The 12,942-nt window shown below is 40.5% G+C and overlaps 1 protein-coding gene across 1 annotated transcript; it reads right to left on the bottom strand.

The window, feature by feature from the left end:
- Positions 1-374: 374 nt before the first annotated feature.
- Positions 375-12,578, bottom strand: LOC137267612 (4-hydroxybutyrate coenzyme A transferase-like). The gene is made up of 8 exons (XM_067802100.1): positions 12,194-12,578; positions 7,006-7,158; positions 5,620-5,859; positions 5,244-5,432; positions 4,051-4,266; positions 3,322-3,459; positions 2,587-2,715; positions 375-1,505 (listed from the first exon to the last, which is right to left on the bottom strand). The coding sequence occupies exons 1-8, from the start codon at positions 12,363-12,365 to the stop codon at positions 1,321-1,323; spliced, it is 1,422 nt and encodes a 473-aa protein (XP_067658201.1). The 5' UTR covers positions 12,366-12,578; the 3' UTR covers positions 375-1,320.
- Between the last annotated feature and the right edge of the window lie 364 nt (positions 12,579-12,942).

The raw sequence follows: 12,942 nt of genomic DNA, 5'->3' as shown, positions 1-12,942 counted from the left end.
ACTGTATGCCATATGTAAACATAGGAATCATGCTAAAGTACATAGCACGGTTTAACTCTTGAAAATATTCTGTTCATTCCAGTGAGTAAGTCGATGGTCATTGTGTCAATCATTGGATTATCTGGCCCAGACTCGATATTTGCAAACCGCAGACATACAGTTGTAATGTTGCTCAAAACGAAATCCATATGATCAAATTTACTACCATGTCACAATGACCATCAAGACCAACCCATGAGTACGTGAGCAGCTCTAGTTACACAAGGTCATGGCAACAAGCAGCTGAGATTCTGGAATATGAGTAAAATACGAACAAACAAAAAACAACAACAAACAAACCAAAAACAAACAAACAAATAACAAACAAAGAGCAATAACAGATTTAGCAAATTATATTTCCATCAAACGAATTGTTAAAATATTATCACTACCAGTTTCACAAATGCAAAATGACATTTGTTAGTTATTAGATATAACATCTGAAAAATAGAAGAGTGCATCCAGAAAACCACGTAATGGCGACGAAAAATCGCAAAAATGTCCTCAACAAACAAATATGAGTGAGTGAGTGAGTGAGTGAGCGTGACTTGCACCATAGAAACCAGCAATATTTCAGCTCTATCGCGGTTGAGTGAGAAGCGAACGAACACGTGGCGGAAGCATGCACGACAATCCATGCCTCGCCTGGGGTTTACAAGTTTGTAATACTGAGTAAATGAGTGAAAAGGTCATGAATCCTTTTCCGGTTCCATCACTGAGTATCTGTTTGATGTGAGGAAAGCCCTGGGTGATCTTCACGCCATAGTAAGTTAACACGTTGTTTAACATGCGAACAGAGGTATGGCGTTGTCATACGTATAAACATATTACGGGAAAATCTGGAGTTCAAACCCACGATCATCAGTTTTTGGATGTCGCAAAGGGAGGGAATTCTGTACAACGAACTGCAACGACGAGTAAGATTAGGCAGGCGATATGGGCTACCTGTGGACACGTATTCACCGGAATTATCACAGAACCGTGATTAAATGCAAACGATAAAAGTACATTGCATCACATAATGCGCTTATATAGAGTGGCAGTATTTAAAGTATGTCGGGGCGTGGCAACATAATGTTAGTAGATATGTGGAGCTGTTGACGTTCACTGGGAAACCCAACATGGAGGTGGTAAGCTGATATTGTTCAGAAAACAGAAGCCACCAGATTCTAGAGGGGAAGAGACTCCACGGATCACACAGCTTTAGAACACTTGGTCCCCATGTAAAACTATGTTACTTCATATACATAAAATATATCGACCAATGGGAACATCATCCAATCACGGAGCAGGCATACACTTGAGTCTGTTGAACGCCGCCTTCTCCAGCTGTTCTCTGTGGTTGGGGTGAGCTATCTTGATCAACTCGTAGGCTCGCTGTCGCAGACTCTTGCCGAACAAGAAGGCGATGCCGAACTCTGTCACCACGTAATGCACGTGCGCTCGTGTTGTTACAACTCCAGCACCTGTCAGCGTGAGAAAAACACTTACAATATTATTCAATGTGAAACACACAGAGTCAATCCTTGACGATTGTATGGTTAGATATATTTCTACGTTTCTGAAGGTTTAACATACATTAACTGTTTGGCATGATCAAGACATTGCTTTCTCCGTCTGGCCAAAGTATGACATGTCATTAGAACACAAAACGCCAAAATGACACTATCTGGAAGCTCATACTCAACGAGCCCGGAGTGAAATAATTTAGTTAACGCGGCTTTAGGGAGAATTTTATCTTAGCTGAACATGTGTCATGTTTGTCTGCAAGGAGTGCGCTAAGTGACAGTGTGATTAGATACCACCTCCTTCTAGAAACCCACGAGCTGGGATATAATGATGGCAAACACGGAAACATATTTAGAGTGGGATTCGAACCCTCAGGCATATGTAAGGGACACAACTCAATAGCAATTTGAAGCGTCCACACCTGGACCGTCTGTGTCCTTTAATCCCGGTGAATGTGGTGTACTGGATATATCTAGTGCAGCTGCCACCCATATCTCAAAGCGATCATGTCTGAAAGATCATTTCACGTGGGCATCGCGGGCTGTTACATCCATGATGTCAAGGTCATATGCACACATTATTAGCCCTGTGTGCCTCGATATAATAAATATTAGGAATACATCCTTTTATACTACACATAATATCCCTTTTCTAATAGTTCACACCTGCAATGTGGAACACACAAAGGCTATAAATCTCATACCCAGGCGTATGTGGAAGTAAACCCACAGGTACAGGGTAGGAGTGTTGTCATAGGGCAAAGTCTAACTGGGGTAAACGCCCCTATACATTGATACTTAGCACAAGCTGATTGACTTCGGTGTTTGTTAACAATAGTGCACTAATGGAACATTGCTTGAAACGCACAACTGTTACTCGCACAAGTACTTATATTGGCAGGTGGTTGTGGTACCAAAATTAATCGACTGGTTTTCCGGAATCCTAACTATCGATTACACGGAAACTTTCTAAAATAACCCAAATCTTAAGCAAAAGGCATGTCAATTCATTCTTTACTATTTCAGTATAATTATTCACCTTCTTTGATGAACGGCACTATTTTGGTTTCTCCTCTCTTGGTCTGTGATGGCAAGGCCATGATTGGCTTTCCCAATCCGTCGCGACAGAGAGACGCACCACGGATGAAGTCTACTTGACCTCCAAAACCTGTAACATTGATGACATGTGAACTGTTCATTCACTGTGATAATATTCATAGCTACCGATAAGAGGGTTCTTTGGTAGGGACTATTGAGAAAATACATCAAAATTTGCCATACAGACTCCTTTCGGCAGATATATAAAATGGTCTTCTTCAAACCCCACAAAATATATTTTTATACAAAACATTTATCCGCATCACTTTATCTGCTCAAACAATCTTACATAAATCACTTTTCCAGGCTGAAATTCAGAGACTGGGGATTTCCTTGAAAACACTTGGGTTTAAGGGAGTTCCATTATGAAAGGCCCTGATCTAAACATGCAATGCGGGGACTTTATAGTTCAGCTGATCGAACTTCAAACTTGTGTACCCGCCTCCCTATGTACAGTGATACGTTGCCGATACATCCACCTGTCTCCCAGTATCCAGGGATGCCTTGTCTATACACCTTCTCTACTCGACCTCCTCTCTATCCAGGGATACCTTGCCGATACACCTTCACCACGCCTGGATTCATCGCCATGTCTGACATGACCCTAATTACCCTCTGTTACTTTCTGTACCTTATTTTCGAAAAGTTAAATTCTTTTTGAAACGTTGTCACTGACCTGAGTACATTTTGGTCCCGATGGAATCGGACACCACCTGTCCAGTTAGGTCCACCTCAATTGCTGAGTTGATGGCGGTCACCTTGGGGTTCTGGGAGATGATGTCGGTGCTGTTGCTGTAGGCGGCGTCCACCATGACTGTTGGGAGAAGAGTAATGTGTACAAGTAGGATCTGTTCAATGATCTTCTGTCATCTCAGCTGGTTATCGCAAGAGGGGTGGATCAGTTAGGATGGCATGTCCTGGGGCAGGGGTTAGGGAATAGTGACTGAGAGGCCAAGCGAAGAATGAAGTGATGTCGAGTGGAGCGGGTTGAACCTGTATGTTGTTGCATTGATTATACGCCATAATATTCCAGAAATAAATGAATAGGTGTCATCTGCATTGTACCAAAGGTCAACAGCATCACATAAAACATTGCCTTCAAAATCTCGTTCTATGGTGAAATGAAGGAAGCTGGATTGTGAAAATATGGCATCCGGATAGATAATCGTTGAAGCCTCAAACCAGGTTGATTCCAAAGCGCTAAACTGCATGGTGAACTTCCACAGGTCGGCGTTTGTTATTTATAACCACTCTGCGTCATTAGCACCATGATATCAGTAAGTATGTGGTAAACATATTTACCATTGCTCGTAACGGCCCGGAATCGGATTGGAATTGGATCGGAACCCAAATGTATCACCGTTGACTTTCAAGACCAGGGTATTGACCGAAAGGTGATACTCACCAACTGACGGGTTGTTGTCGAGGAAGTCGTACAGCTTCTTTGTGCCGATGGAGAAACTGGAGAGGATCTTCCCCGGCTGGATGATTTTCTTGGTGTTGGATACAGCGCCTGTCTCTACCAAGTCAACGACGCCATCACTGAACATCTCCGTGTGAATGCCAAGGTCACGGTGTGTACCCAGCTGATCGAGCACTGCATTGGGGATTGAGCCGATTCCTGCAGCAAGCGAGTTTGATCAGACATCACACCACACCACAATAATAACCCAGCCACTTAGCGACATTAAAGAGCAAACACAAGCTCATATACATCATATAATACCCCGATATGGATATAAAAATATCCATTTTTTATGAAAGGAAATGGTGACTCCGATTTTTTGTAAATAGCGTCGAATTACCTTTAAAATAATTCTTAGGTCCTCAGCTGTACAATTTCATATTCTTTGAGGACATTATGCCCAAGGAACATTTATCACCATTATGTATCCTAGGTATGGAATTAGATATAATTTATGAAATAATAGGGGTCTGTGAGTATGAAAACCTGGCGACCAAAACAAGTAAAAATAGAAACCATGATAGAGGCAAACGACGGAGCTTAAACAAAATGATTGTTCATGGAGATATGTATGATAGGATATCATTGCTGTGTTTTGGATCTTAAGTTGCATTTCCGCAAACTTTTTTCAGTTTATTGACGTCCTTGGTCAATATCAGTTTTCGCGATTACGCTTCCTTCAGCCCGGAATAAATGTGGATATACTGTCCACATCAGCAGGCCAAGGATTCTTTACTGGTTCAGTAATTTTGCAATTCATATATTTGTACCCAATGTTCCACGGTCAGGACTCGAACCCTTCCCATCCTCATGGGGATACCCCTTCACGTGAGTCATACTGACAGCTTACATCTAGCTTACCAGATGATCGAAAGTAAATGGGAGATAACCCGCCACGACGTGGCATCTCCATCAAACAACATGAAGTGTCATAAAATCTCTGTCTTTCATATTGACCGCCAGTGGCACGGTGTTAGACTCAAGGAATATTCCATGTGACTGCTGAGTTTGAAGGGATGTACATGAGCACAAATACAATACCGCAATACAGTACTTAGGTATAGCAAAACTTAGCCTTAATGTGAGAAACATGGTTCAAACACACCCAGCTAATAACATACACAGCTACCAACCCATTTGTAGTGTTGCTCCATCCTGAACAAGATTCTGGGCAATAAGTCTGCCAATCTCCTGTTCCTGAGACGAGGCTGTGATCTTCTCAAGTTCTGGCAGGGGTCTGTCCTCGGCGACCATGGCGTCAAAATGGCATTGGTGTATCAGACCATCTCCGAATGTCCGTGGCATTTGCTTGTTCACAAGACCTGAGAGTAGAGGAATACGTTGTTTGTTTGATGTTTATCGCAACAACACTCCAGCTGTGTGAAGTTGCTCTGGAAGTAATCAAGTCAGGAAGAGACAATGCGGTGGTTGGCATAAAAAAACATCGATCTACGCAAATTGGCCCAGTGGCATAAAATTATACTCACTCATTTCTGTCGTTGAGCTCACCTATTATATACTTGGCATTTTGCATGGCAGCTCGAGCACAGTCCACGCTGACTCCAAGAGAGCAGTATCCATGCTTGTCGGGCTGGGACACGGAGATTAGAGCCACGTCAATACGAATCAGTCGGCGATGGAAGAGTAGCGGTATCTCCGACAAGAAGATCGGGATGGCGTCCGCTGCTCCGGAATTTATTGCCTTCCTTACGTTAGCGCCAATGAACAACGAGTTGGATCGGAAATGGTCTGAAAATATTGAATACAAATTAAATTGGTTTGAAGAAATGTATTTTTGTAATTTGTTTGTCGTGTTCACATAGAAATGCATATATGCAAAATATATGATTTATATCAATGCTCATGGGTGTAACTGATCACAGGACCCCACTGCAGGTCACAAAATTGATAAATTGAGCCCCTGTTTATACAACATGTAAAGGTGTATCACAGAAGCAAGGGGATATGATCGAAATCAGGACAAGTGTACTTCCAACACACCAACTCGGCCTGTGCTAATTTATTATAAACCATCAAATGCATATCGGAAAAATGGACAAAATTAAAGCTTTTGATACTTAAATGATACCTTTAAATACGATGTATTGATTGATGTGTGCGTAGTTGTACAAGTTTCGATCCTGTCGCTTGTGTGTCATACGCGAGTGGATGGGTGAATGGTGATTTACGCCGCCTTTAGCAACACCATGAAGTGGGGACACTACAAACTGGCTTCATCCTGTACCATGTGGGAAATCGAACCCGGGCCCTCGGCATGACGAGCGAACGCTTTTACCACTAAGCCACCTCACCGCACACTCAACAATGGTAGGAGTGATATCACGTGGATACATGTAACATGAAGATACTTCCAACTGACGTCATCTGCCTGTTTCCAGGATGTTATCATATCTGGGTTTATCACACCGATAACACTGTATATCACATGATGAACTCCATGACAACCAGTTTAGATGTATTACATGCTTCTCATCCCACCTTAGCACACAATAGAGATGCTTCAAAATATTAGCAGAATTTGTAGCATTAGAGCACCAATAAAGGCACTATTAAATGGCAGTGCAGAACTTACGGGCAGAGAAAATATTCAGTTTTTTAAAGAAATAAACAAAATATTTCATACATATGTTTTCCTACTTGCTCTTGGCGATATTCTATCTTTTCATAATAAATCGTTCGCTTTGTTTCTACATAAAAATGTCGGGCTGGTTAATTATTTCAGATCGGACTGGGTAGCAAAATGTGGAAATTATTTCGCTGGTTCAAGGTTACACAAGCAGACAGTGACCTAATATACACGTTCTCCATAATAGATAACCTCGATATTTATAACGCCACAATTATCATTAACTGGAATAAGTATAGTGCCTTTACCTCTATATTCGGGTTGAGCATACGTGGCAGGCCCTTCAGAGTGCAGATGCAGCACCTCCACATTCCTCAGTCCCGCCTTCTTTCCGTGCTCGGCCATGGCGTCGGCGAGGGTGATGGGCGTGGCTGCCCCTGCGTGGAGGAACACCTTGTGGCCTGAGATTGGAATCAAAGAAAAAGGATTTATTATTTGGTTTCAGAATATCATTATCCTGTTTACCTCAATGCAATTATCAGTTTGACAAAAATGGATTTCATATTTATCACTCGACGTAGGACCTATCAAATCAGACATGTTACAGTTTGTGGCTTTATCGAAAATTCCCACGTGTTTTGTCACTACCCAAGGAAAGTTAACTTTCAAGGTTAAGTTAAAAATACTAAAGTTGCCTTACTTTAGTACATTACAGTAACCTTTTCTTTGTGCTGAAAAGGTTAAACAACAAGCGTAAATATATAATGGAGCCTTTTGGGGGTCATATGGTACACAATATGCATTCACTGGTCACTTTGCATATATTGTTGGTGTTACTTGCAGATGTGCGGCTGCTCGATATTTATAGTATTGAAATACGTGCGAATTTGAATCTGACAAGTTAAAATCGCAGCAGGGTCGAAATGACATTAAATAAAATGTAGAATTAAATAATAGTTTCAGATATATATCTACAGTTATACCGAACCCAGATGGACCACGAACTCGTGTTTGTTGTAACCCAGTTTGAGTAAAACCCAGTCTCGGTACCCTTCGTCACAATCCTCTACAGAGTTCGCCATACATAAAAACACTGCAAGTGATCATTATATTTCAATAATAAGTGTAATCGTTAACGTTACTTATTGCATATACAATGACAACTGAATATATATGCAATTAGTTATGTGCATGTATCATTTTATTGAAATTAGCAGTAGACTAATTGTATAGCTCGTCGTACGCATTTCGAAACTCTCTCTCTCTCTCTCTCTCTCTCTCTCTCTCTCTCTCTCTCTCTCTCTCTCTCTCTATTTTGTGGATTCCTTTATATATGAAACCTATTTATGTGTTTCTATTTATAGTCCTAACCTCTTGTATCAGTAGTAGTAGTATGTCAGCCGTTACGATAATTTAGCCCACTGAGAGGATCCGGCTTTCCAACCAACACTGTTAACCCATCTTGGACTTACATCCTGGGAGTAACTATCGACCTGTACTCTAGGGCTAGGGCTAGGGCTAGGTCTAGCTAGGTCCAGGTGACATTTAATATGTGAAAATCATTAGGAGGCGCCGCTGCAGCAATGCGACGAAGGTCTCGGAGAGGACAAACAAATTAGTAGGCCGAGACAAGGTCAAGGTCGTACCTGCTGACACAGTTTCGTTTAGCCATAGTAATCGAGAACGTTCGGCGTATAATAGTGGGGATCTCATGTCAAGTGTAAAGGTCTCTTACTCTTTGAGTGAGTGAAGCTCAGAAATATCTAACACAATCAGCGACAATTCAGCGACCTTCACTATAACGACACAATCTACCATAGTTTTCAATAGCTTATTACATACTACAGCGGTTTCCAAGCCTACCTCCATATTCACGTATGGCAAGCCGTTTTCACTTTTATTAAGGTATTAAAGATATCTTGAATTGAATTAAAGATATCTTAAACTGAATTGAAGATATCTTGAATTGAATTGAAGATATCTTGAATTGAATTAAAGATATCTCGAATTGAGATAATTATTGATATCTCCAATGAAATTAAAGATATCTTGAATTGAATTAAGGACATGTTGAATCACATTAATGATATCTTAAAAAGAATTAATGATATCATGCATTGAAATAGAGATATCTTGAAATTAATTAAAGATATCTCAAATAGAGAAAATATGTTAAGGGATTACTGATATCTGAAATTGTTTTATAGATATCTCGAATCGAATTGAAGATATCTTAAACTGCATTAGAGATATCTTTAAATAGATTAAAGATATCTTGAACAGATTCAATTTCAAGATATCTTCAAATACTTCCGGCTACATATCCTCAAATACTTCCGGTTCGGAAAATGGCGGGTGACCATGCATGCACATCTCGCACATGCCGAGAGCCGAGAAGCAGTCTTGTACTGTCAAGACATGATCCTGCATCGCGGCCGAGAACACCACTTTTGTTCATCCTACCCAGATCCGTCGCTATATGGCCGAAATAATGCCAGTGCGACGTAAAAAGTCACCACAACCCTCTTCAGATTCTCGTGGCCGACTACCCCTCGTATTTTCTCGAGACGTTCTAGAAATATTTCCCGTGGGGTTTTGACTAAAACATTGATATCGATGTACTCCTAGATAATTTCCCTGTACATACATTTAACTGTCATATTTTATTACCATGAATTTAGATAATAATAGCCCGGTAAACCGTTCAGTTCTTGTATCAACGGTAGCGAGCTGGCTTGTTGACATGTTGTGCGCATGCCCCATGTTTCTATAGTCCATTTCTGTATGTGTTCAGCATTGGCGGCACGCAATGCTAGCAAATATTCCCCAGAGTTAGATTTCAAAATCCAGGCAAACTTAAATTCACGATAAGCAATTCAATAGTAACTGTTATTACAGTCATAAAGTACGTTTCTCTGGACAGACTCACCGGGTGTTTACATTACAGTATCACAGACCCGTGTGCCAAATCACAGGGCAATGTTCTAAAGAGCTGTGGTTGTGAGACAATATTTGTACTTCATTTAAATCAAAGCTGTTTCGACAATTAGAACTGGGGAATCCATTAGCTTTATCTCTAATATCAATATGTTTATACCTTGAATGGGAGTGTTACAATTGTATAAATCATTTACTGGCATCGTCACAAATGAAACCCGTCATTACAACTACTCATTTCGACATTTAAATGCCTTAAATCGACCTTTTTGACAAATTTGAACTCGCGATTCAACCAGTCGGAGGGGCGGCCTGATTTATTCCTATGTGGGTCACTGTAGAATTCATGTACATTTCCGAGGATAATTTGTCTGGTTTACTGGTTTGTCTAAACCCAATTGCTCAAATTGATTTTAACCCGTGACTCCACGATTTTTGAAAAAAATGTAGCAGCGCCCAGTGACTAACATCCCCCAGTCTGAGAATAAATGCCATTAAGGTGTATTTCCACCCAGTAACAAAATCTAAATTACTTTCTACTGGAAGTAAAATACGTATTTAATCGGTGTCCTATAGGATTTTGCAGGACATTGATTAAAATATAACAATTTCACTCTTGAAAGCAAGGTGAGTGCCAAACTCCTTTTGGTCATTAAGCATTTACTACTACTAGTAAGTACTTTTTCTGGGGTTTTTTTGTCGTGATCAAAACAAATCTTAAACAGCATTTTCTATCTTTAAGCAAGAGGGGGGTCTAGTCATCGGATTTAAAATATACCACGGGCTTCTTCAACGCTCGCTTCGCAAACAACCCACTAAGCAGGAACTGCGGGTCCTATGGATATTTGTGCATGGTGGCACCATCACCCGACCCCTGGTTTGAGGGCAAAGCAATGATTGCATGTTTTTGTTGACGTCGAGAAATCAGCAAAATTACGGACTTGTTACACATTTTATATACATGTGCAAAGCTAACCGAAAACCCTTCCTTACATGACGTCACAGCGGTTCGCTGCAGTGCTGTGGCGACAGATGTACGTAACCTGTTTGTGGTTTCGTTATAGCGGACAAGAATCAGACGACCTTTTGGCTACTTTTAATCACTCGGTATTAACTAACCACAAGTTTTTCAAAGAATGAATTTGGTGTTCCGCACAAAACTAACCAGAAGTCTTTTATATGTTAATGGTTAAAAGTGTATGTGAAAAAACGGCGAAAATGAATGCTCGAATGAACACTGCGCACCGCCACTGTGGAACACTATCAGAAACAGACTGTAAGAATGTGGCGCATTGCCACACGTGTTAGCTCGGTAGCGTTGATACAGGAACTGACTCAAAATACTACGAGGGGTAATAGAATCTGGGTAGAATTCATATAGGCGGTGTTTTCGGCCGCGATACAGGATCATATGTCTTGACTGCATCTCGGCTCTTGGCATGTAAGAGCTGTACATGCATGGTCACCAACCATTTCCAACCGGAAGTATTTACGGATATGTAGCCGGAAGTATTTGAAGATATCTTGACACCGTTACAATTAAAGATATCTATAATACATTTCAAGATATCTCTAATTCAATTCAAGATATCTTCAAATCAATTCAAGATATCTGTAAAACAATTTTAGATATCAGTAATAGCAAGAATTGAAGATATCAATAATTGAATTAGAGATATCTCTAATTGAATTGAAGATAACCGTAATACAATTGTGGATATGTACCGATCATTTCAAGATATCTAGAATTGAATTCCAGATATGTTGAATTGAATTCAAGATATCTTGAATTAATTTCTAATACAATTATGTACACTATGATCGTAATTGTTTTGCAGATATCTTTAAAACATATAGAGATATCACGAAATATTATCTTGATATCTCTATAAGATTTTGAGATATCAATAATTCTATTTTGGATATGTAAAATTAATTAGAGATATCTTCAATAATTTACAGATATCTTTAAATCATTATTGATATCTTTAAATATAGTGCTGATATCTTTAAAACAATTGAAGATATCTATAATTCCTGAATATATGTGAAAACGGCTTGCCATATTCACGACCAGTATATATTAGAATTGATACAGTCGGGCTATTCAGAAATGTAGCCCAGTTATGTTGTCTGCGCATACATTTGTCCCTGACGCTGACAGGTATGTACTGCGCTGTATATTTCCACAATGCATAGAACTGTTGTCTGTATTGAGTCGAACTCAATCGTGCGTGCTGTATGACCGATATTTACCTGACTGATTCTCATTTTAGAGCTGCAAATATTGCCATATATTAACGCACTGCCATTCCGATTTATCCCACAGGTGTGTATGCAGCATTATATTTATCTGAGGGGACGTTACAAAAGCAACCATTTTCAGGTCGATATGGTCTAGCATGACCTACAGACAGTAATCACTATCTCGTCCATGTTTGAGCTATTTCCCGTCGTAAGGATCAAGAGCTATTCTGCCTTCGAGTCTCAACGCTAACAGTTCAGCGAGTACAATGTCCTATGAGTACAAACCACACAGAAAATTGCATAAGCTCTTACCGGACTGAATCACTGACACTGCCTCTTCCGCGCTCATCCATTTCGGTTGCCGGACAGGATATGGGTGAAACGGTTCAGAAGAGTAGAGATAATATGACCTTGATATAAAGCCATTTACACCTCGGACATTCGTCTTCAACAGCGTCCGAAAACAGCTGCTTGTTAGCGTCATAGCGACAGACCATCGGCTGTAGCAGACAATAATATATTTGGTGCATTCGCACCGGAAATGGCTGAATATAGGCGGCGTGAAATGTGAGGTTAACGAGCAACTGTGTATTTTTTAATCTTCACCAGGAATCATATCACACTGATGTTGCGTGCTCACTGAGACATGCAAAGATCTCATTTTTGCTAAGCATTGAGCAACCACACGCAAGAGGCTGAGCAGGGGAGGTAATCGAGCATCGACTCCGTCGTGTAGCGGAGGTCGTCTGCAGTCGTTAACATCATATTGATCCGCATCACACACCACGTCGTCAACAGGGCTTATTCTGAAGGGTAATGTCGGGGAGTTTTGGTCAATGTCAGTAAGGGATGCACAATTCCTATACCGGCCCTGGAGTTGGCTGAGCGCTCGTTATCATTCCGTTTGGGTCCTAGTTGTTGTTCCGGAGCGCTGCAAGTCCTGATATAAATAGCTTACACTCTTAAGGTATATAAGTTAAAACTGATAAAGACCCATAGGTTGCCTTGCGGCAAAGAGACAAGAAAAACTAAAATAACAGATTTGAAAAAAATGTTAGTGC

This window comes from Haliotis asinina, chromosome 16, assembly GCF_037392515.1.
Source record: "Haliotis asinina isolate JCU_RB_2024 chromosome 16, JCU_Hal_asi_v2, whole genome shotgun sequence".
In the NCBI taxonomy this organism is placed as follows: Eukaryota; Metazoa; Mollusca; class Gastropoda; order Lepetellida; family Haliotidae; genus Haliotis; species Haliotis asinina.
Note: the sequence above shows the minus strand (reverse complement) of the source record. Positions and strands in the feature narration are given on the sequence as shown.